This window comes from Myodes glareolus, chromosome 2 (genome assembly GCF_982192425.1).
Source record: "Myodes glareolus chromosome 2, mMyoGla1.1, whole genome shotgun sequence".
Taxonomy (NCBI): domain Eukaryota; kingdom Metazoa; phylum Chordata; class Mammalia; order Rodentia; family Cricetidae; genus Myodes; species Myodes glareolus.
This window is the reverse complement of record NC_142027.1, coordinates 2321638-2342218: the sequence shown is the minus strand read 5'-3', so window position 1 is coordinate 2342218 and position 20581 is coordinate 2321638. Positions and strand designations below refer to the sequence as shown.

The following is a 20581-nucleotide window of genomic DNA, read 5'->3' as shown; positions in this document are numbered from 1 at the left end:
TGTACAACCCCAACCCCAAGCTAGCTCCATTTTCCAGGGACATTAGATTCTGATGGATCAGAAACACTCAGAGGCATCCAACTATCAGATGGACCTTGCCTGGCTGCACTGGTTTCCTGGATATACAGAGAGGGTGACAGGGCAGACAAGAGTCTATGCTACAAAGAAGGGAGTTTATGGAGAAGTAGCCTGCTGGCTGTGACTCTCTCAAAGGGCTAGGAGGATGTTCCTTTGGGGACATAAAGAACAAGGGTCTGGGGTCTATCCTTGTGATCAGGACACAGAATGAGAACTCTAGGACACCTCTATGAGATTCCAGCACTGGGAGAGGCCAGGCTCAGGCCAAAGCTTGTCAGTGCCCCAGGAGGACAACCATGCCCCAGCTATTGTCTCATGCTGTGTACTACCTGTGTGACACGTTCCTATCAATGATGCTGGAACATGCAGTTGATCTTCTCTTGGACCCTCTAGGAAGGGTGAATGTTAGAGACTGGGACCTTGGTGACCATTACAAAGTGAGGATGTTTAGTGTAGCAAGGGGAGATAAGAACAGAATGCAGTCAAATGCTTTGGTTTTTCAGACCACTAGGGATGGCACGCTGCTGGAGCTCAGCCCATGCTGTATGATGGGAATTCACATGAACCTTGTTTCAAAGGCCTTGTGGACGCGATGTTCTCAATGAGGGGAGCCTCTGCTTTCTATAAATCCTCTGCAAGTGGAATGGACACTTGCTACCAGCCAGTCAGCAAACCCCCGCTACACACACACAGCAAGTCTGGTCTCAAGGAGGGAAGCTGGTGTGTGTGTGTGTGAACACAGTAGCAGGTGACAAGAGCCTGAGAGGGACACAACGAGGGTGCTGGCTCATCAGATCCTTTATTCTCCTCCCAGGAACCTACCCTTGTATTCAGGTCAGGCAGTGTTCCAGCAGGTACCACCACTGCAGGCTGATGCATTTGGGATGAATTAGCAGCTCCCTGAGGGAAGACCTAAGGCTTCTTTCCAAGTACAAAAATTAAAATCCCTGCCAAACACTGCACCCAAGTGAACTGGGCCACATCACACCATATAGACACCCCTCTGTACTGTGATTGGACAGAGTTACACCAGGCAGGTATGTCTCTGGAATCACAGCCTTGGCCTGAATGGAAAATAGCTTTGAAATTAGGGACCCAGGGACATGAGCTTGGGGTAGGAATGTCACCTCCAAACTCAGCCAATCAGTGACCATTTCAAGGCTCGGTTTAGCTTCCTTGCCCAGCTATGAGAAGCTGCCAGTGTTGATTTTCACTCTAATGAAAGGCTGGGTTAATTTACATTCAGAAAATTAATAGTGTTATTTAACTACACCAGCATGAGTGTTTCCCTCTTCTCATTGTTTTTGTTGTAACCTTTTAGATGAAGTCAGTGTCATTCACAAATGAAACCAAACTATGAAATTTTCCAGCCCAAACAAAGCAAGCATCCCAGTTTCTTTACGCAGGGTAACACATCAAACCAGCGTCATTCCTTACTGTCTCCAATGTCTGATTTGTGAATTTCTCTTGTTAAAGGTTAGCAGCAACCTCAAGGCAGAAATCTGCAGCTCCAAGTGGGCATCCCCAGCGGAGGCCAGCAGCTGGCACTTTGCTTGCTGTTCAGCACACACTGGGGCAAATCCTCACAGCTATTTAGTTCCCTAAGTTGGACTTTTGTGTGTTTGCATTTTCATTGTAATTTTGCTGCCATGCAGCCCTGAACACAGGATTGCATATCTGTGATGTATCTTCAGCCCAAGAAGGCATCTAAAGGGAACATCTTTGGGAGGTTTGTGCAGGTTGAGCTGTGAGGCTGATGTGAGTTCAATGGTGAGGAAGCTACAGTTTATGTTAAGTATGGTGCTTAGGGCTAGAGATACAACTCGGTTGGTAGAGTGCTTGCTCAGCATCAGGAAGCTCTGGGTTCCACCCCCAGTACCACACAATATGCTGCGTGGTGATGCATGCCTGTGATTTTACCCTCTGGAAGCAGAGGAAAGAAGAAGGTCAAAGTTATTCCCAGCTGTGTCGAGTTTGAGGCTATCCTGAGATAAGACCCTGGTGGAGGTTAGACAAGAATGGGGAAGAGGAAAGAAAAGAAATGGTGTCAAGGGGGAAACACACATGTGCTAAGAACTCCAAGAAGAGTAGCTTTTAGCTCTTATGTGGGAGACCACATCCATCATTCTCCTGCCATGGCCCCCACTTCAGGGCAGAAGCGTGAACACTGATGAGGCAGCATCTCTGACACCATGAACTATCTGGGGTTTGGGGAAGGTACTGGACTCAGACTGAGTCAGGTTGCCTGAGGATGTGGGGAGCCTGGAGCTGTGTCTCCAGAGCTAAGAGCCTCCATATGACGGCTGACATGAATTGATTTATCAGGTGCCTGCTCTGCTCTTTTCTAAGACCAAGGGGCTGTGAGGGAGGGTTGAGAAGGAACTGAGGAGGAGAGGTAGTAATGGTGGCTCTTGGAGTCTGGCTTTGGGGGTGCTGTGTTGTGCCAGTGATCTTACAGGAGTCACTGGAAGACATTGGAAGAGTCCAAACGCAGGATCCAGGCTCCAAACACAATCCAAACATCAGGGCCGGGCTGATGTTCTGACATGATCTTTCCCCAACCTAGCAGCAGCTCTGACATCCTTCCCAAACTATTGCAGTCTGGCCCTGCCCCTGGGGTACAACCACAGATCCAATAAATAATGGAAAAAATTATAAACTTTATTTATGTATTTCACATTGGAAACTCAGAACAGACATAAAGCAGGAAACAACCAACCAAGAGCACAGAGAGGGAGAGCTGAGGAGGGGACATGTTCTCACACTTCAAGGTGCATACACATTTAGTGTGGCATTGCATCCAGAAAGTCCCCAGGTGTTGCTCCAAGAGGAACCATCATGGCGTAGATGGCCCTCCCCTGGATAGGAGTCCCTTCGCAGAAAAGATGGAGTCCCAGTTATGACCCAGCCACTGGCTTCTGGATAACTGGGCAGAGCCTCACCAGAGGTAAGACACTAATACTTCATACTTGATAATCCTGGGATGGTCTTCCTGGTGAAAACCCAGGAACAGAAGAGAACACAGGACAATGACTTCCTCTTTTTCATCTTTGTCCCACACTAAGGACTTCCAATCCCATCCCCATTCTACCGAACAACCTCACCATCTGGAAGAGGTCTGAGGCGCAATCACACAGTCCAAAGGAGGTTAACTCTAGCCATCCATCTGGGCCAGAGTTCCAGGAGCAGCGAGGTAGTAAGAGGAGAAACATGACCCAGAAGCAAGGTGAGTGGAATCGTGTGTCCCTGATTTGGATGGGCCTCATCCTCCAGGTGTCTAGGTGAACTATACAGGCTCCATCAGGTACCCGGCCTTGCCTGTTGCCAAGGTTGAGAGGTGAATCTCAGGCTCTGAGAGGCTGGGAAGGCAATGGTGGAGAGCCAAGAACCAGACTGAATGACACCATCTGGAGCTCACCCCAGGGGCAGGTGGCCAAGGGGAACATGTTGACATTAGTTTCTTGCTCTGAAGGCTCTGTCTAGGCTCTCGTCCTGGCAAAGGCTATGTCACCCTTGGAAATGGCTGTCATGTCAGCATGCAGGAGGAGTGCAAGCCCTTTGCTCCCAGCCGTGTTCACTCTGGCTGCTAATGAAATCCTTATAGTATGACCAGCCCAAACTGCACAGCAGAGGCAGGCCACAGGCTACAGGCAGTTCTCTTTTAAGGTGTCTGTCCCAGGGCCCAAAGCCCTGTCTGGCCTCCCTTCTCAGGCCATCAGTCTACTCAGAGGTCACACTCCTTGCTCATCCAAAAGAGGCCTGAGAATAAACCAAAATGGAGGCCTAGCATGGCAATGTCACCCTCCTCTGCATCTGGCCCTTGGTGCCCAAGCCCAGCAGGATGCCTTCTGGGTGGGAGCCACAGAAGTGACCTGGGGTGGGGCACTGGAGTCGGCACAGGACCAGGGAGCACAGTCAGACAAACAGACAAAGCCACTGTTTAACAAACTGAAAGGCCCTTGGAATCATCTCAAAAGGTACATTGTACACAGGAGTTAAAAATCAGCCCCTGGGTTTTCTTGCGGAAGAGTGTTGAAGACAAAAGAAGTCAGGGACAAAGGCCACGTGGGTGGATTAGCTGTTCGCCTGTGCAGACAGGAAGAAGAGATGAGGTTACTCGCCTAACACAGACAAAGCTGCCTTCCCCCCCCCCCCCACACCCGGTGATGTGAGAGACCCAGAGTCTGAGCACAGGCCTCACAGACTTCTGCAGGTCGAGCTCAGTTCACAGGGGCAGGAAGCGCATGGGTCTCTGCCCAGAAGCCCTGCTTGTCTCAGGACATGCTCTACCAAGAGATGTCACGTGTGGGGTCCACTATTCTTTCAGCACTGGCCTTCCTCAAAGTCACGCTGAGTGGCCTTTGGGCTTAAGAATACCTGCTGGTCAGCTCCCTAAATTCTGCCCCTCTCTCTAGCCTCCTCTTTGTGCCTCTAAGCACAGTCTGGCTTCTCTGTTCCCACTTCTGCCTCTGCCAGGAGAGAATTTCTCACGGAATGATGTGACAGCCTGAGCCCAGGTGTCACTTGCGTTGACATGGTCAGGCCTCATGACAATGCCCCGGTCTTGGTCCTTCTTTATCAGGCCGATACTAGGACATGTGCCCTTTCTCTAGAAACCCCTGCTGTGAGTGCGCGTCTAAGCAGACCATCATCCTGGTCCCTGGGATGGAAGGGCCTGGGGCTCTAACAGTGTGTGAATGAGCCAGGAGGGCCGACTCACAGGAACCCCTTGGCTTCTTCCTTGCTGTGCAAACTCCCCTGGTCCCACATTGGGGACTTGAGATCTTTCTAGCCACCCCTCTCCCTCCAAACATGAAGGCTGCCCCAATGCTCCCCTAAGAGGAAGAGTACCATTCTGACTATTCCCTCACCCAATAGGCTGGCTGGGTGCCTGGCTCTGCTGACCCTTCACTAGAATGGGGAGCCAAGAAGGTTTGTGAGTCCAGCTCTGCCATCAGCAATAGCAGGAAGGACAGTGAGGTTGATATGCCCCCTCCCTGCCCACACACAATCACCACCACCACCACCCCCAGCCACTGCCAGAGGTATGCAGGCAGCAAGAGGGATTGGGAAACCAAAGGGATGGGGGGAGGGGAGCTCTGGAACACAGGGGTGAAAGGTGATCCAGAAGCAAGTAGTTCAGGATATGAAAGTGTCTGCTTCCTGCCATGGTGCATTCTTCCCAGACCTGTGACTTGAGCTCAAGGAGATAGACACCCCAGGAATCGGGGATGTTACCTTCATTTGCTGGTAGATCCAGTCTGTAAATACTGTCACATTCCCGTACACTCCAGGTCTCAACGCCTTGGCACAGCCAGAGCCCCAGCTCGTGTCCCCAATCAGCCACCAGATGTCATTCTTCAAAGTAACCAGCGGCCCTCCACTGTCTCCCTGGGGAACACAGCAAGTTACTGAGAAGGGAAAGGCACACGACAGCACCCTGGCCACCACACACCACGCAGAGAGGACAGAGTCTCTGGCTATGAAAGGGTGTGTGGGTCTGTCTCCTCGGCACGAGGCAATGGTCATAGAGACATAATCCAAAAGACGAAGTTGGTTCAGGCCAGCTAGCTGTTACCAAGTGCATGGCAGAACACACTTTAACTACACCAACACTTGTGCCAAACAAAAGTATCTCTTGAGACCGTAGTATGCTTACAACTGGCTTCTGCCAGAGGCATAAACGCTGCTGGTGACCATCTTTCCCCACAGCTCTCCCAACTGGCCCTGTGCCCCAGGAGGTATCTCTTACCCCTTGAGCGCCCCATGTCTCACAGGGGATCAATGGGAACAACACACTCCAGGGTTGAATAAAAACTCAAAATTACCTGGCAAGAGTCCACAGTGCCATTCAGGAAGCCGGCACAGACCATGGCTGGTGTGATAAGGTTGTTGTACATGTATTTACTGTTACATTTGGAGGACTCGATCAGGAATACCTTGGCAGCATTCAGCACTTCTGAGGTCTTCCCTAACAACAGAGGTGTCAGCCAGCAGACGTCTTGTGGACATCTTCCTCAAGAAGCCCACATTCTATGTAGACAATCTCACCCCTCTCTTCTGTCCTCCCTCCCCCCACAACGGTTAACATTGATTGGCAGAATCTAGAATCACCCAGGAGCCAAACCTCTGACCCTGTCTATGAGGGAGTTTCTAGAGTAGGTAAATTAAGCAGGGAAAATGCCCTAAAGATAGGTGGCACCATTGTGCGGGCTGGCATTGTACGGGCTGGCATTGTACGGGCTGGCATTGTACAGGCTGGCATTGTACGGACTGGATTCCAGGCTGAATAAAAAGGAGAATGTGGGCTAAGCCTCAGCCTTCATCTCTCCCTTTCTGCATCTTGACTACATATACGTGACCCAATGCCTTGAGTTCCTGAAGTCAGGCCTTTCCCTCAGTATGGACTGCATCTCCAAACTGCGAACAATAAGCCCTTCTTCCCCTTGGTTACTTTTATCAAGTATTTTGTCACAGGAATGAGAAAGTACACTCCCTCAGTCCAGCAGAAGGCCAAGCCTTTTCCCTGTGTGCTAAGTAGAGTTAATCTGATGTCTTCTGTTAATCAAACAGGGAAAAAGTAAGCCACATAACTTGGGTAGATTGTTCAAAGTCATTAGCCACTGAAATTCAAATGAACAGGTCCTGCTGTGGAAATCAGCATCCTATCCTGGATGACCCAAAGCCTCACCTTTCTCATAGGTGGCCCCCCACCCTGAAATCCAGCACGCCTGGGCTGGATCCAGCATCATGCCTGGGTTCGGTAGACACACTGGCTTCACTACATCTGTTTAAAGAAGAATAGTGGGTGAGTTATCCAGGTCTAAGGGCCTCTGTGAGAGTCTCCCCTGACTGTCCTATGTCATGCCCCTGCACGAAACCCAGGTTCCCATGAGTCCTGGACCATGTTCCCATCCTGGCAGGCCTGCTTTCAGACAGTTCCTATGGTCATTTGCTATTACATTTAGAATTTAGATCTGACTCTGTTTCTAAAACACAGCACACGGGCTCTGGGTGACAGAGGAGGGAAGGACTGGTGACGGCCATTGCTCAGAAGCTGATGGCTTTGCCCCAAAGCCACACCATCTCTCTAGAATCTGCTATGTTGTGTGAGTTGGTCCCCCAGCTTGAGTACAAGCACCTCAGAAGAGAAGCCTGCCATCACCTGTAGATTCTAGAAACTCCCATGCTCTTACATAGACTAGAAAAGGGGTAATAAGCTAAGGAAGAGACTGGGGATGTAGCCCAGTTCGCAGAGTGCTTGCCTAGTGTACACAAAGCCCTGGGGTCTATTCCCTAGCACCTCATAAAACCAGGCATGGTGGCACATGCCTGTAATCCCTGCACTCAGGCGGGGGAAGCAAGAAGACCAGAAACTCAAGGTTGTACATGGCTATTTAGAAGGACCAGCTTAAGCTACATGAGAACCTGCCCCCCAAATTAAAACATACTGTATACATTGTTAAAATCTCAAACAATGAATCTAAAAGTATATGCTTAAAAATGAAATAGAGCCTAGCAGTGGTGACACATGCCTTTAATTTCAGCACTTGGAATGCAGGGGCAGATGGATCTCCGTGAGTTCAAGACCAGCTTGATCTACAAAGTGAGTTACGGGACAGCCAGGGCTACATAGAGAAAGCCTGTCTCGAAAAACCAAAAATGAATGAATAAATAAATAAATAAGGAAATAGTTTACAGTCTATTTTTAATGAACAAACTTATTAAAGTTCTTTTTAAAATACATTATTACCATTTCTGTAATTCTTAAATGTTTACAAATATTGGAGAGAAAACACACAAAAAAAACTAAGGGTCTACATTTCAATTTTAAAGTATCCTGCTTTCAGAACATATTTGTTTGAAACAGGAAAAAAAAAGAGTTTTCTTGGGAGAGATGGCTCAGTGGTTCGGAGCACTGGCTGTTCTTTCAGAAGACCCATGTTTGATTTCCAGCACTCACATGGAGGCTCACAACTGTCCCAGGGAATGTAACACCCACCCTCTTCTGGTCTCTGTGGGCCCCAGGCACACAAGTGGTGCACAGACATACACGTAGGCCAGACATTCATCACGTAAGAGTTAAAAAAATAATTTAAACATTTTTAAAAACAGATCTTCACAATTTACCAACCAGATAATGGCCTCAGCAGGAGAGGATGTTGTCCCATAGGGACAGTAAGCAGTGTTTGAAGCAGGCTCTGACCCAAACAACTAGAGGGTGTTACTGCCCTCTAGTGGAATGAGCCTCACATACCATTAAAAGTCAGAGGCATCTGCAGTTTCATGAGCGCGATGTCGTTATTCTTGGTCTTGGAGTCGTAATTTGGATGGGAAATCACTTTTGCTACCTGGTGTCTTTTTTCATAGTACATCTGATACTGATTCAAAATCCCCGCGAACGCCGACCAGTATCTCGGTTTGTTGAGGGGTCTGGGAGAAAGGGGAACAGCATACGGAAACTCACGACCACAGATATGAGGTGCTCCCTCCACATCTTTAAAACACATGAGCTGAGGTCTGGAGTGAGATGAGTAACCCAGCCACAGAGTACAACGGTGTGCAGGGTGCTCCCCACTTCCTCCCACCTCCTACAGCTCCCTGCTGCTGAACAGGCAGGTCTCTGAGGATTCTGCTCCTTCTCCCATCCTCAGCACCAGGCCATAGTCGGGCTGGTACCGTTCTGTGAGACTTAAAATCACATTTCTGACAAGACTGTCACACGAATCTCTATATGCCAGAGCATTTACTGACACCCTGCGGGTGCTTACTACATGCCTACTGATGGACATGCTTGGAGTCCGATACCAGTCACATTCTTCCTTGTATCTGGGATTTTCTTTGGGATTTTAGAAGAACTTGGACTACCAGAGGGACCTCTGAATCTGGGATTTAAGAGGAAGAGATGGACATTCCCTAACTTCCCAGCAGTGCTTGGAAAGAGGAGGAGGGCACTCCTGTGTGGCAGATGCAGCAGCAGGCTGAGAGACACTGAGCCATCATTCCAAGGCCACACAGCCAGAGGATGGCTGGGCCAGGAACTGAGCCTCACTTAGGACAACGAGTGCCCAAAATCTGTCTAATAAAGGGTCTGCGATGCTGGAAGAGAGGTATACTTCTGCACTTAGGAGACTGAGGCAGGAGAATTACCCACTGAGGCCAGACTGAGCTACATAGGAAAATCCTTGGGAAGAAAGGGAGGAAAGGAAGGAAGAGAGGAGTAAGGATGGAAGAAAAGAAGAGAGGGAGGGAGGAAGAAGGAAGAAAGAAAAACAAAATGGGAATAGTATCTTGGCAAGAGCTGACACTAGGCAGTATGGCTGTTCTCACACTTCTTGCCCATCTTGAGCACAATGCCAAGACTAAGGGTGTATATACTCCCAGAGAACCTACTAGGGCAGTATGAGAACCTACTAGGGCAATGTGAGGTTGTCAGAGTGGATTTTGCCCTGAGCTACACACCCAGGAGAAATAAGACTGACAGAGAGGAGCTCCTAAAACATATAGACAGAGTTAAGAAAATGGTAACTGGGCACATCTGGTCACGGTGCTGTCGGTGAGCATCCCTATCCTAGGCTGGGATGCAGCAGCAGGCAAGAGAGGCCACATGCGCATTTGTCTAATGAGTGGATGAGACTGTTACACCTGCAGGGCATATGTTCCCCACCCAGCAGCACTCACCCCATTATACACAACATAGCAGCTGTTATACAGCTTGCTGTGGGTCCCCTGGTGGCAGAGCCATACTCCAAACCCAGGAGTCTTGGCCATGTGACTCTACCCCGCCATCCCAGGCCTCATAGAATATAAACATACTCTTCCACACAGTGAGCGGCTGTCACAATCCAGTCGGGGGTGATGATGGAGCCTCCACAGACATGGGTGTCTTGGACGTGCAGGCTGACCTGCCAGGGCCAGTCTCCTGGTGAGGCATTCGATCCACCCACAATCCTGCTCTGGCGACTCACTGAGCGGACCCCACACTCTGAAGGTGACAAGCACATGCTAGGTGTTAGTCAACAGGAGACACCAGAGGCAGCATACAGCCAGTCATACGTACTCAACTCAGCTGCCTTTCTTTGGCTTCCCCCGGCAATGGGGCTGATGGAAGGTGGCTGTCTCTGCCTCTCTTTCCCTATTATTAGGAGTCTGAATAAGCAAGTGGGGTGGGAAGGATCCAAGGGATCACTTGCTTACTGGTTGGAGCACAGGCTAATTCTTATAGGTACCCAGTTCCACCAGATCTTTGATAGGCCTGACTGGGAAGGTCCTAGGTAACAGGCTCCTCGGGGAGATTGATACCATCAGGGCCCTCCCAGGACTTCTGGGCAAAGAAAAGGGTGGTAGATGAGACCAAGAGTCAGTGAGGAGATGAGAAGAGGCTTCAGCCTGTGCTAAAAAGGGGAGAAGAGAGGAGGTGAGGTCATGCGAGGGGCTGCGTGAGGAGATAAGAAAAGTTTAATAGGGGTGAATGAAGGCTGAGCGCCCAGAGACAGGTTATCTGCCGACAGGTTGACTGAGAAAGGAAATCTCCAGAGTTAGCAGCCCCTGCTGGCCTGAAGCGGGGGGGGGGGGGGGGGGGAGGAGGGTGAGGGGGCGGGGACAGCTCTAGAACTTCACAGGTGTGGGGTAAGTTCTCAACGGAGAGAAATCAAGGTAATATGAGAAGTGGATGCTGTAGACGACCTGATGTCCTGGAAGGGCCCCATGCCAGTGGCTGCTATGGGGTGCTAGCTGAGCAGACCTGGTACATCTCAGCACAGTGTGGGGCAGGGCTTCTGGACATATCCTCTAAGTGTCACTGAACCTCGTTGTGAGTTACTGGGAGCACCTCTGAGGCACCTGTGGCAAGGGGCTAACAGCAGTGCCTCCTGATGTACAATACCGACTGGGGACCTTTGCTAAAAGGTGAGCTTCAAGTCCCAGGCCTAGGCTAGCTATCCATAGTTACCCAGTGTGGGGTTCATGTGTAGTTGACACATGTAGGGGATGGGGGTCTAGTTAGCTACCATATGAGCTATGGAGGAAAGGTAGAAGGGCATCCTTGGTGTCGGGCTTTCTCCTTAGGAATCCCAGAAGCTGTGTGTCCCAGGGCAAGAATGAATGACACCGCTCTGGCTTTGCCCTAGGCCAGGTCACTGCTGCAAAGGCTCCAGGATTACAAACAGCCCATCCCTCCACATGGTTCATGGAGAAGGAGCCACCAGGGCTCCCCACTCATGGTAGCACCTAAAAACAAAGGCTGCTAGAGTTCAGTCATCACCTGCACTCATAGACACTACAACGCAGCAACATTCCAAAACAGAGATCCGAGTGTAAGCAAGAGGACTCCAGGGACATCTGGAGCCTCCCCTCACCACATCCCAAGACCCTAGGACATTTTCCCAAAGCCAAAGACTGGCTCCTACTCAGAGGCATAAAGAAGCGCCGCTGGGAAGTACTCACGTATACACTGCAAAGAGACCACCATGCGGGATGAACAGGAATCACTGGAAAGAAAGGACTCTGGTTATCACACCCAGGAACGAGACACTGAGGTCTTCTCCTAGTGTCGCCTCCTGTCCACCACTACTGACCCTACTTCTGTGACTGGACCTCCATGGGGATAGTGGCAAAGAATGGAGACAGTCAGAGTACCATGCTCAGATCCCAGCTATTCACTTTGGGGCATGATGCTAACCCTTTCTCTGCCTTTTCCCAACATGTATAATAAGATTACAATTCAAAGCCAGGCATGATGGTGCACACCTTTAATGTCAGCACTTGGGAGGCAGAGGCAGGCAGATCTCTGAGTTCGAGGGTCAGCCTGGTCAACAGAATGAGTTCTAGGACAGTCAAGGTTACACAGAGATATCCTGTCTCCAAAAACAGCAACAATTAATAATAATAATAATAATAATAATAATAATAATAATAATAATAATAATTGATCACTGATCTGCAATGTGCCAAAATCTTAAAACTTGGGACCCCAACACAATATAAGTGGAAATTTTATACCTAACCATATGTGAAGGGTCACAACCTCAAACCATAGTCCTGTTAGAATGTTAGCAACCTTTGGCATACAGAAGCTAAATATACAAGGGCCAGCGAGATGGCTCCGCGGGTGAGGGTACTTCCCTCCAAGTCTGACACTCTGAGTTCAGTCCCTGGAATCCACATGGAGGGAACCGATTCCTCTGACTTCCACATGTGTGCCATAGCTGTACCCCCACATAAATAGACTGGATAAATTTAAATAAAGGATCACACAAACTGAATCAATTCTGTTCTTACATTTGAGTCCTAACTCCAAAATGTCCCACATAGGAGTATTTAAAAAATCTGAATTTTTTTTTTAATTTTTTTTAAAACTCTGAAATTCTTCCTGCCACCAACATTTCAGTGCAAGAATGACCTATGAAACCTCTAGGACAGTGACTTGGGGGTGAGGGCGCAGTGGCATCAGCTTTTACTTCTGTCCTTGTATAATTTAAAATCATCCTCTAGTCTGGGTATCATGACAAAACATTTAAAATCCCAGTGCCCAAGAGTCTGAGGCAGGAAGATCACCAGTGCAAAGCTAGCATTGGCTACATAGCAAGACACTGTTACGAATGAATGAATCAACTAATGTCATCAGGAAGTGGTGTGGAAACTTCCGATTTCCCTGGATGGTTTTACATGGAAACAACAGATGACAACAAAATCAATACTTTGCCAGTGACTAAAACAAAACATATTTTTTAAAAAAAAAAAGCAGTCCTCAGTTGGAAGTCAAACTTCTGGTGTTGTGTGAGAGAAAGAAAGACTCAGGGCATTCCATCCTAGACACTCTCCCTGGTGCACCGAACAGGACACAGTCCTGATGCCCTGATGCCATCAACTGCCAGCTGTGGTTCTGAGGAAACGGTTGATTTCCCAAACATGATGTCTCATTAGGGCCACTTGGACAGATAAAGTCTCTCATGTACAAGCCCACTCCACAGCCACACGAGCACACACTGAATGGGGACCTTTCCAAACCTCCAAATAAAGAGCTGCCATTACCTGCCCTGGCTAACAAGTGCTCCCAACAGGGTACCAGGTGGAGAGCCCCAAGAAGGGAACATTGAAAAGAGGACATTTCTGCATCAAATGACTTCAGAAGCCTTGACTCTAAACACACACCATGGGCACTTTGTACGCACACACAGTCAGGCCATATATACCAACGAATGCCCCTGCAAATGCCTCTCCGCAGGTTTTAGATTTCTGTGTGTAAGGAGCTGTAGAATGTCACTGCAATGCCCCATTTCTGTGTGTAAAATATACAAGCTTAATTACAGAATGCAGGGACTTTTAGTGTTTTCCTACCATTACTCCTGTGTATGTAAATTTGCATCTTTTAGGTTATATTGTGCTACACAAACTCATTTATCTTTTTAGTATGCAAATTTGTTTTAATCTGTAGTAAGTAGCAAAATCATATGTATACATTAGTAGTGCTTGAAGACAGACTTATTTATAATTTGTTATCAGTAAAAATTTGATTTGTGTATCTATCTTATAGTCCTATGCTGTGGGACTTGTATACCCTGTCACTTGTATTTTAAATAAATGCTGATTGGCCAGGAGCCAGGCAGGAAGTAGAGGCAGGTTGACAAGAATTCGGGGAAGAGGAAATAGTCAGTCTGCAGTTGTCATTCAGACACAGAGGAAGCAAGATGTGACTGCCTTGCCGAAAAAGGTACCAAACTGCATGGTTAACACAGACAAGAATTATGGGCTAATATAAGTTATAAGAGTTAAGAAGCCTGAGCTACTAGGCCAATCAGTTTATAATTAATGTAGACCTCGGTGTGATTTCTTTGGGACTAAACGGTTGTGGGACCTGGTGGGACAGAAATCTCAGTCAAGAAATGGCATGCCAATGTGGGTCTGACCAAATCCACTTAAAGGCCTGAGAGAGCTTGGGAAGTTATTCTAGATAGAAAAGAATAGAGTCAAGCACGGCTCCTTGACAGCAGCACTTTCTCAGGTGGGCTCTGCTCGCTAGATACAAGCACTCTCATTGAAGAGAGGCTTCCTGGCTCAGCTTTAGCTGCAGAACCTTGCAGCTCTTTTAAGAGGTCCTGCCATGAAACACTTAAATGGTGCTGATGAAAAGCTGACTGCATACATTTAGTGGTGTCAGTACCTCTACCATAAGGCTAGACTTTCAGAAAAAACTAAGGAATAGGCTGGATCCAGCCATCAAAGTCATTGTTTAATCCTAGCCATATTGCTTAGCAAAAAAAGACTCATTTGGTCAGAAAAAGAGAGATACAGTAAAGATAGTTTCAGACCAAAAAAAAAAAAGCCTCTAAACAGTTTACAGTGTGTTTAAAAATATATGCAGAAAAGAAAAAAGATAAAGTCCTTAAAATAAGAAATAAAGGGAGTAGTTAGGTGTGGTGGCACACACCTTTAATCCCAACACTTGGGAGTCAGAGGCAGATAAATCTCTGTGAGTTCAAGGACAACCTGGTCTACTGAGTAAATTCCAGGACAGCCAAAGATACAGAGAAACCTTGTCTCAAAAAGCCAAAAATTAAAAATAAAAGAAATAGATGTTAAAATAAAGCCACATAAAGATGAAAAATACAAAGAGAGTTTGGATACTGTATGTTATTGTGTTGTCTTTAAATTGTTTGATGACTGAGGAAGGAGCAAAAGCTGCTAAAAGACATTTGATTATAAATGCTGCTGGATTAATCCAATATCTATATTTTTGAAAATGCTTTGACTTTAAAATTTAAGTCAAAAAAATATGTTACTTTGGAGAAGAGGTTTTGCTTTTGTTTCCACGAGAAATGAGGGACTGTGGGTTCATGCTGCGTTAAGAAAAAGCAGGATTGACAAGGAAGACCTCCTGAGAAATCTCTGATAGGAGCAGATGGCCCAGATGTTTGAGTTCTGCATGCTCCCTGAGATGATCAAGTCTTACAGGATACTCCAGTCAGGACTTGATCATAATACTAAATTTTCTTTAGGTCCCCATAAGATTATCAGCACCCCCAACCAGCAGGAAGTAGCCTGGAAAACTATACCCACATTCCCCAAAAAAATGGATTATGGATGCTTGCCTTTGTTTAGAATGTTGGTTACAAGTTGTTATGGATAATGGTCAGTAGAAAAGCTAAACAAAGGAGATTAGATTCAGAGTTCATGTTTTAAAAAAAAAGCGGGGGGAGGAGTGCTGTGGGACTTGTGTACCCTGTCACTTGTATTTTAAACAAACACTGATTGGTCAGTAGCGAGGCAGGATGCATGATGGAGGAGGGTCATCTGTCTATGTGTTACTTTCATTGGTAATAAAAAAAACTGCCTTGGCCCTTTGATAGGACAGAAAATTAGGTAGGTGGTGTAGACAGATCAGAATGCTGGGAAGAAGGCAATGAAGCAGATGCCATGACTCTCCTCTCTGAGACAGACGCAGGTTAGGATCTTTCCTGGTAAGCCACCACCTCGTGGTGCTACACAGATTATTAGAAATGGGTTAATCAAGATGTGAGAGTTAGCCAATAAGAGGCTGAAACTAATGGACCAAGCAGTGTTTAAATGCAACAGATAGATAGATGACCCTCCTCTATCAGATGTATCGGTGAACAACCAGGCAGAAAGTAGAGATGGGGCAACGAGAATTTGGGAAAGAGGAAGCAGCCAGTCTGTAGTCGTCACCCAGACTCAGAGGAAGCAAGATGTGATTGCCTCGCTGAAAAACGTACCAAGCCATGTGGCTAACACAGACAAGAATTATGGGCTAATATAAGTTATAAAGCTAATAAGAAGCCTGAGCTACTAGGCCAATCAGTTTATAATTAATGTAGACCTCTGTGTGATTTCCTTGGGACTAAACGGCTATGGGACCTGGTGGGACAGAAACCTTGGCCAACAGTTCTATATACCTGGGTCACATAAAATTTTCTCAGGTGTAAAGGAGTCACAATTTAAAGAACCCAATACTAGACAATAGCTTTCCTGCCAGTCACCTCTGGAAGTGTGAAGGCCCTCATCTAGGATGGTGAGCTGAGATTACCCTCCCTGCTATGCTCCCTTCTGCAACAGTAGCCTATACCTCCTCTCTCCTCCCTTCTGCACTTGCCAGCTAGGCATAATCCTAGGCCAGAGTCCTTGCAGAAGACAAAGAGCCATTCAATTCACATAAAGCCCCTGCCGCCTATGCTAAGCCCTGCTGTCTGGATGGTACACCTGGTCGGACACTACTTTCTAGCCTGGCCAGCCCTGCCACATTCTCAGGGACAGCCAGCCTAAGGCAGGACATCCGGACTGGTAGTCACCAGGAAGGCAAGCAACTCAGTAGAGGTAGAGTGAATGATTAGTTCTCCAGCCCTGACATGTAGCTCCTGACAGCTGACCCTAAAAGCACCTGAGCCTCCTAGAGATGAGCAATGAGACCCTGGGAAGTCCCTAATATCAAAAGCACCTGGAGAAGAGCAATGGCCCTGTAAACATATACACAAACAGCAGCTGTCTATGCCCCCCTCCAAACTCCCAGCAGCTCAGCCATCAGCCCTGTGATCTGTGCTTATTGAACTAGAAACTTGCACTAGGGCCCAGAACATCACCCCCTGTCACTGCCAGCCATGGGCTGAAGTCAAGGGCCAGAAAATCTCTTGGACTCCTAGTGCCCAAAGTGTCATACAGTTTTTCTGTCTGAGTGGATGCCAGAAATAAGTCCCAGAGTCTATGTTCTGGGTACTGAGAGAGCAGAGACCTGATGTAACTGTGATGCTTGAAGGTGGGACTCTGTGAAATTGTCATTGGATGGAGGAGTCTTTTGACAGAATCCTGGTGGCCTCATAAGAAGGAGAGAGGCCATACAGAGAGAGCTGAGTGTTGCTGCCATGCTGAGATGTGACCCTGGGACCCTACTAGACCCGACTTGAATCTCTAAAAGCATGAGTCAACAAAAACAAAAAACAAAAATAAAACCCTTTACTCTTCAAAGGAACAAAAAGCTAACTAACATAAACCCTAACACAGTAGACATACCTCCTCTCCCAGTGCCTGGAGAATAAAAAACAAACAAGCAACCACAAAAGTCTGGCAGACCGTAAAGATCGAAACCAAAATGGCAAAATGACATGTAAGTCCCAGATAGCTGCTAAGGATGAAGCCAAGGTTGCTGTGCCGGTCCTGTCTGTAACTCTACCAGTGTGAAGCTTATCCACCACCACCACCCAGAATGCAGTCTAGAGAAATCGACTCAGGATGGCAGCATCTGTGGGATCTCCTCGTCCTTCTCAAATTCTGCAAACCAAAGGAGCCCTCCATACCTGTGATAAAGCTTCTTATAAAGGTCGATGTTGCCTGCACTTATATTCAGCTTCATAAAGCTTGTCCCGCCGATGTCTTGTATTCCTTCAGTACGGTAAAAATTGTCCCTGGAGATGACAGAAAATCTTACTGAAAATGACGCTTTAGGCATATGAACTCGCAGAGTATGCCCCGTATCACAAAGCCACCTTGGGAGCATGGCTACAATAGAAGGGACGCTTGGACGCTCTAGGAAACCTAAGTTCAGATTCACCCACGCTGTGTGAAAGCCATTGTGTGAACTCCAGAAACCTTGACTTGTAAAGTCAGAGTCTTCCATCAACTGTGTTTCAGGCACAGAGTAAGCCAGGACAACGGGCTGCTAAGGATGCCCAATTACACACCGTCTAATAGAATGTACAGTTGTTAGTCTGCCTTGTTATAAAATTCCCACTGGTTCTGGACCTGGAGGTGTCTCTGTGTGCTCTCCACCTTATATTTATTATTTATTATCATTATGTGTGTCTGCCTGCATGTATGTCTATGCATCAAACATAAGCCTAGTGCTCTCAGAGGCCAGATGAGGGCATTGGATCCCCTGGAACTGGAGTTATAGATGGTTGTGAGCCCCATGTGGGTGCTGGGGACTGAACTCAGACTCTCTGGAAGGGGAACCAGTGTTCTTAACTGCTGAATCAGCTTTCTGGCCTCTTCTACCTTGTGTTTTGAGCTTGACTCTCCTACAGGATTTGGATATCATCAATTCAGCTAGGCTGGCTAGCCAGCAAGCCAAAGAGATCCTCCCCTCTCTGACTCTGCATCACTGAGATTACAATTTGCCTCCATGTGAGCTTTTACACGGGTGCTGGGGATCATCCTGAGGTCCACATGCTTTTGTGGCGAGGACTTTACCCACTGAGCCGTCTCCCAGCCCCATGTGGTGGCATTTTGAAGTGTCTTGTTAGCCAAGGTGTCATTTCAAATAGCAATTCACCGTTGAGAACTGGCAAATAGAAAGCCCTAGTGTGTATAGGATCTCACAACTACCCTGTGGAAGAGAAATCCTCATTAGAATCATAACTCTCTTCCCAGGCCTGAGGTTTGTCAGGCTTCGTGAGAGCCGTAGTTCGGATGTGGTTTACCTGCTCCAGCTACACAGTGAGAGGGCTCTGATGTAGCAGAGTTGAGAGGTGATAGGATCTTTAAGTAACATTGTATCACAGCAACTCCTCTCTCATAAAGGGATCAATGCCTTTCTAAGGGGTTGATTTAAGTCTCTCCAGAGCAGGTTGTTACAACAGATCCGGTCCCCTCAATACCAACCGACATGTGCTCATCAGCACTCTTTTCTACCATGAGGTAAAACAGTACAAGGTCTTCACCAGAAGCCGACACATGATCTTTGATTTCCTCCAGAATAGTGGGCTAGAATAAACCCCCATCCCTTACAAAGTACCCAGCCTCAAGTGTTTTGTTACAGCAGAAAACACTGGGCAATGCTGGAGCCCCTGGCCAGGAAGGGATGGCAGGAGTTATTCCTTCTCAACCCTGGTTGCTGCACACAGAAATGAATTCTTTCTTTTTTGGTTATTTGAGACAAGGTTTCTCAGTGTAGTCCTTGCTATCTTAGAACTCACTCTTTTAGAATAGACTGGCCTCAGACTCAGAGATCGACCTGTCTCTGCCTCCTGAGTGCTGGGATTAAAGTCGTGCAACCATTACCACTTGGCAGAAAAGAATTCTTAAGTGTGGTTCTGCTCAGGCCTCTTCCACACCCAGAGCCTTCAGTGGCTCCTGCCTATAGTGAACAGAGCAAAGACTCAGCTCATCTGAAAAGTTCCAAGGACAGAAAGTGACCATTGCCCTAGTCTGACATCCCTCGTCCTGGCACCCCAGCACTACATGAGCATTCCCAGTAGCCAGGAAAGCTCGCAGGACAGGTGGCAGTGAGCCTAGGCTGAGGTTGCCCCTGGTTGTAGCATCAGCTTTCGGAGGGGAAGGAGTGTCTACAGCATCCAGTGCCTGGCACATACAGAGTTGGGGAAATGGTCTGCCTGCTGCCAGTGCCGTCGTGACGGCGCTGTGTCCCTCCTGAGGGCACCATACTCACTTGTAGCCCATTTCTTTACAGGCTGCTCTCCCATAGCTCTCATTCCAGTCATCCTGGCACACGGGATACCAGGCTTTCCTCTGAGATGAGTAAACCTGGAGGGTGAAGCTTGGTCCATAGAGGCGAACTGCTCAGGGGGAAAGAGAGCTCATGAGTCCTGGACTCTCAATCCACATCTTCCAGACGCTGCCCAGCCCCACACTGTCCATGCGCACACCCACGGCTTCTTCCTAAGGCCACGGCTGTGCACACAGGACCATGAACCCCTGTTTCCCTCATAAAAAGCATTTTAAAAGAATTCTGAATGGGAATGGCCCACAGCCTGTCAGTGACCATCTTTGGATGTCACAGCCAAGCAACATGGTGGAAAGTCATTCAGCTGTCAATAGGAATGAAGCCCTGACAGAAGCCACACACAAATGGGTCTTAGAGGCATGACACAAAGTGAAAGAAGTCACAGCAGCCAATAGATCGGGCAACTCCAAGCATATGAGAAGTCTAGACTAGAAATCCTAAGAAAGGCCTGGAGAGATGACTTGGCCACTAAGAGCACACACTGCTCTTGTAGAGAACCCATCTCAGCACCCATGTTGGGCAGCTCAGAACAGCTTGGAACTGTAGTTTCAGGAGATCTGACACCCTCTTATTCTGGCCTTCTGTGGCATTACACTTATGTGGCATATGCACATTGCTACAAGCTAGGCAATAGGATGTCACTCATTACCCAAGAGAAACCACAAAACTGTGAAAATCCCAACTACATAGTGCAGAAAGAATGAAGCCAAGCTGAAAATTATGCAACTTCCAGAACACACACTCCAGAACATTCTTGAAAAACTAAGCTATAGAGGTAGTCAAAGCCCTGAGGCTGGGAGGGGACACTACAGGCAGAGGAATGTGCAGGGCACAGGAGGCTTAGGGCAGGGCATCTGGATGTAGATATGGAGTAAGAGGGCCTCCTGTCTATGTGTTACTTTCACTGGTCAAATAAAGAAACTGCCCTGGCCTTTTGATAGGACAGCAGTTTAGTAGGCGAAGTAGACCAAAAAGAATGCTGGGAGAAAGAAAGCAGAGTCAGGACGGACACTGGTTAGACTCATGCCAGTAAGC

The 20581-nt window shown here is 47.7% G+C and overlaps 1 protein-coding gene across 5 annotated transcripts in view; it reads right to left on the bottom strand.

The window, feature by feature from the left end:
• Positions 1 to 2718: 2718 nt before the first annotated feature.
• The window catches only part of Tmprss2 (transmembrane serine protease 2), a 48413-nt gene continuing 30550 nt past the window's right edge, over positions 2719 to 20581 (bottom strand). For all 5 annotated transcript variants that reach the window (XM_048422385.3, XM_048422386.3, XM_085685861.2 and 2 more), the window contains 9 exons: positions 19472 to 19598; positions 17382 to 17489; positions 11524 to 11567; positions 9895 to 10063; positions 8336 to 8511; positions 6770 to 6865; positions 5907 to 6049; positions 5317 to 5469; positions 2719 to 4164 (listed from right to left, as the gene is read on the bottom strand). In XM_048422385.3, coding sequence (XP_048278342.3) covers positions 4153 to 4164; positions 5317 to 5469; positions 5907 to 6049; positions 6770 to 6865; positions 8336 to 8511; positions 9895 to 10063; positions 11524 to 11567; positions 17382 to 17489; positions 19472 to 19598 — 1028 coding nt within the window. In that variant the 3' untranslated portion in view covers positions 2719 to 4152. The remainder of the gene's footprint in view (positions 4165 to 5316; positions 5470 to 5906; positions 6050 to 6769; positions 6866 to 8335; positions 8512 to 9894; positions 10064 to 11523; positions 11568 to 17381; positions 17490 to 19471; positions 19599 to 20581) is intronic.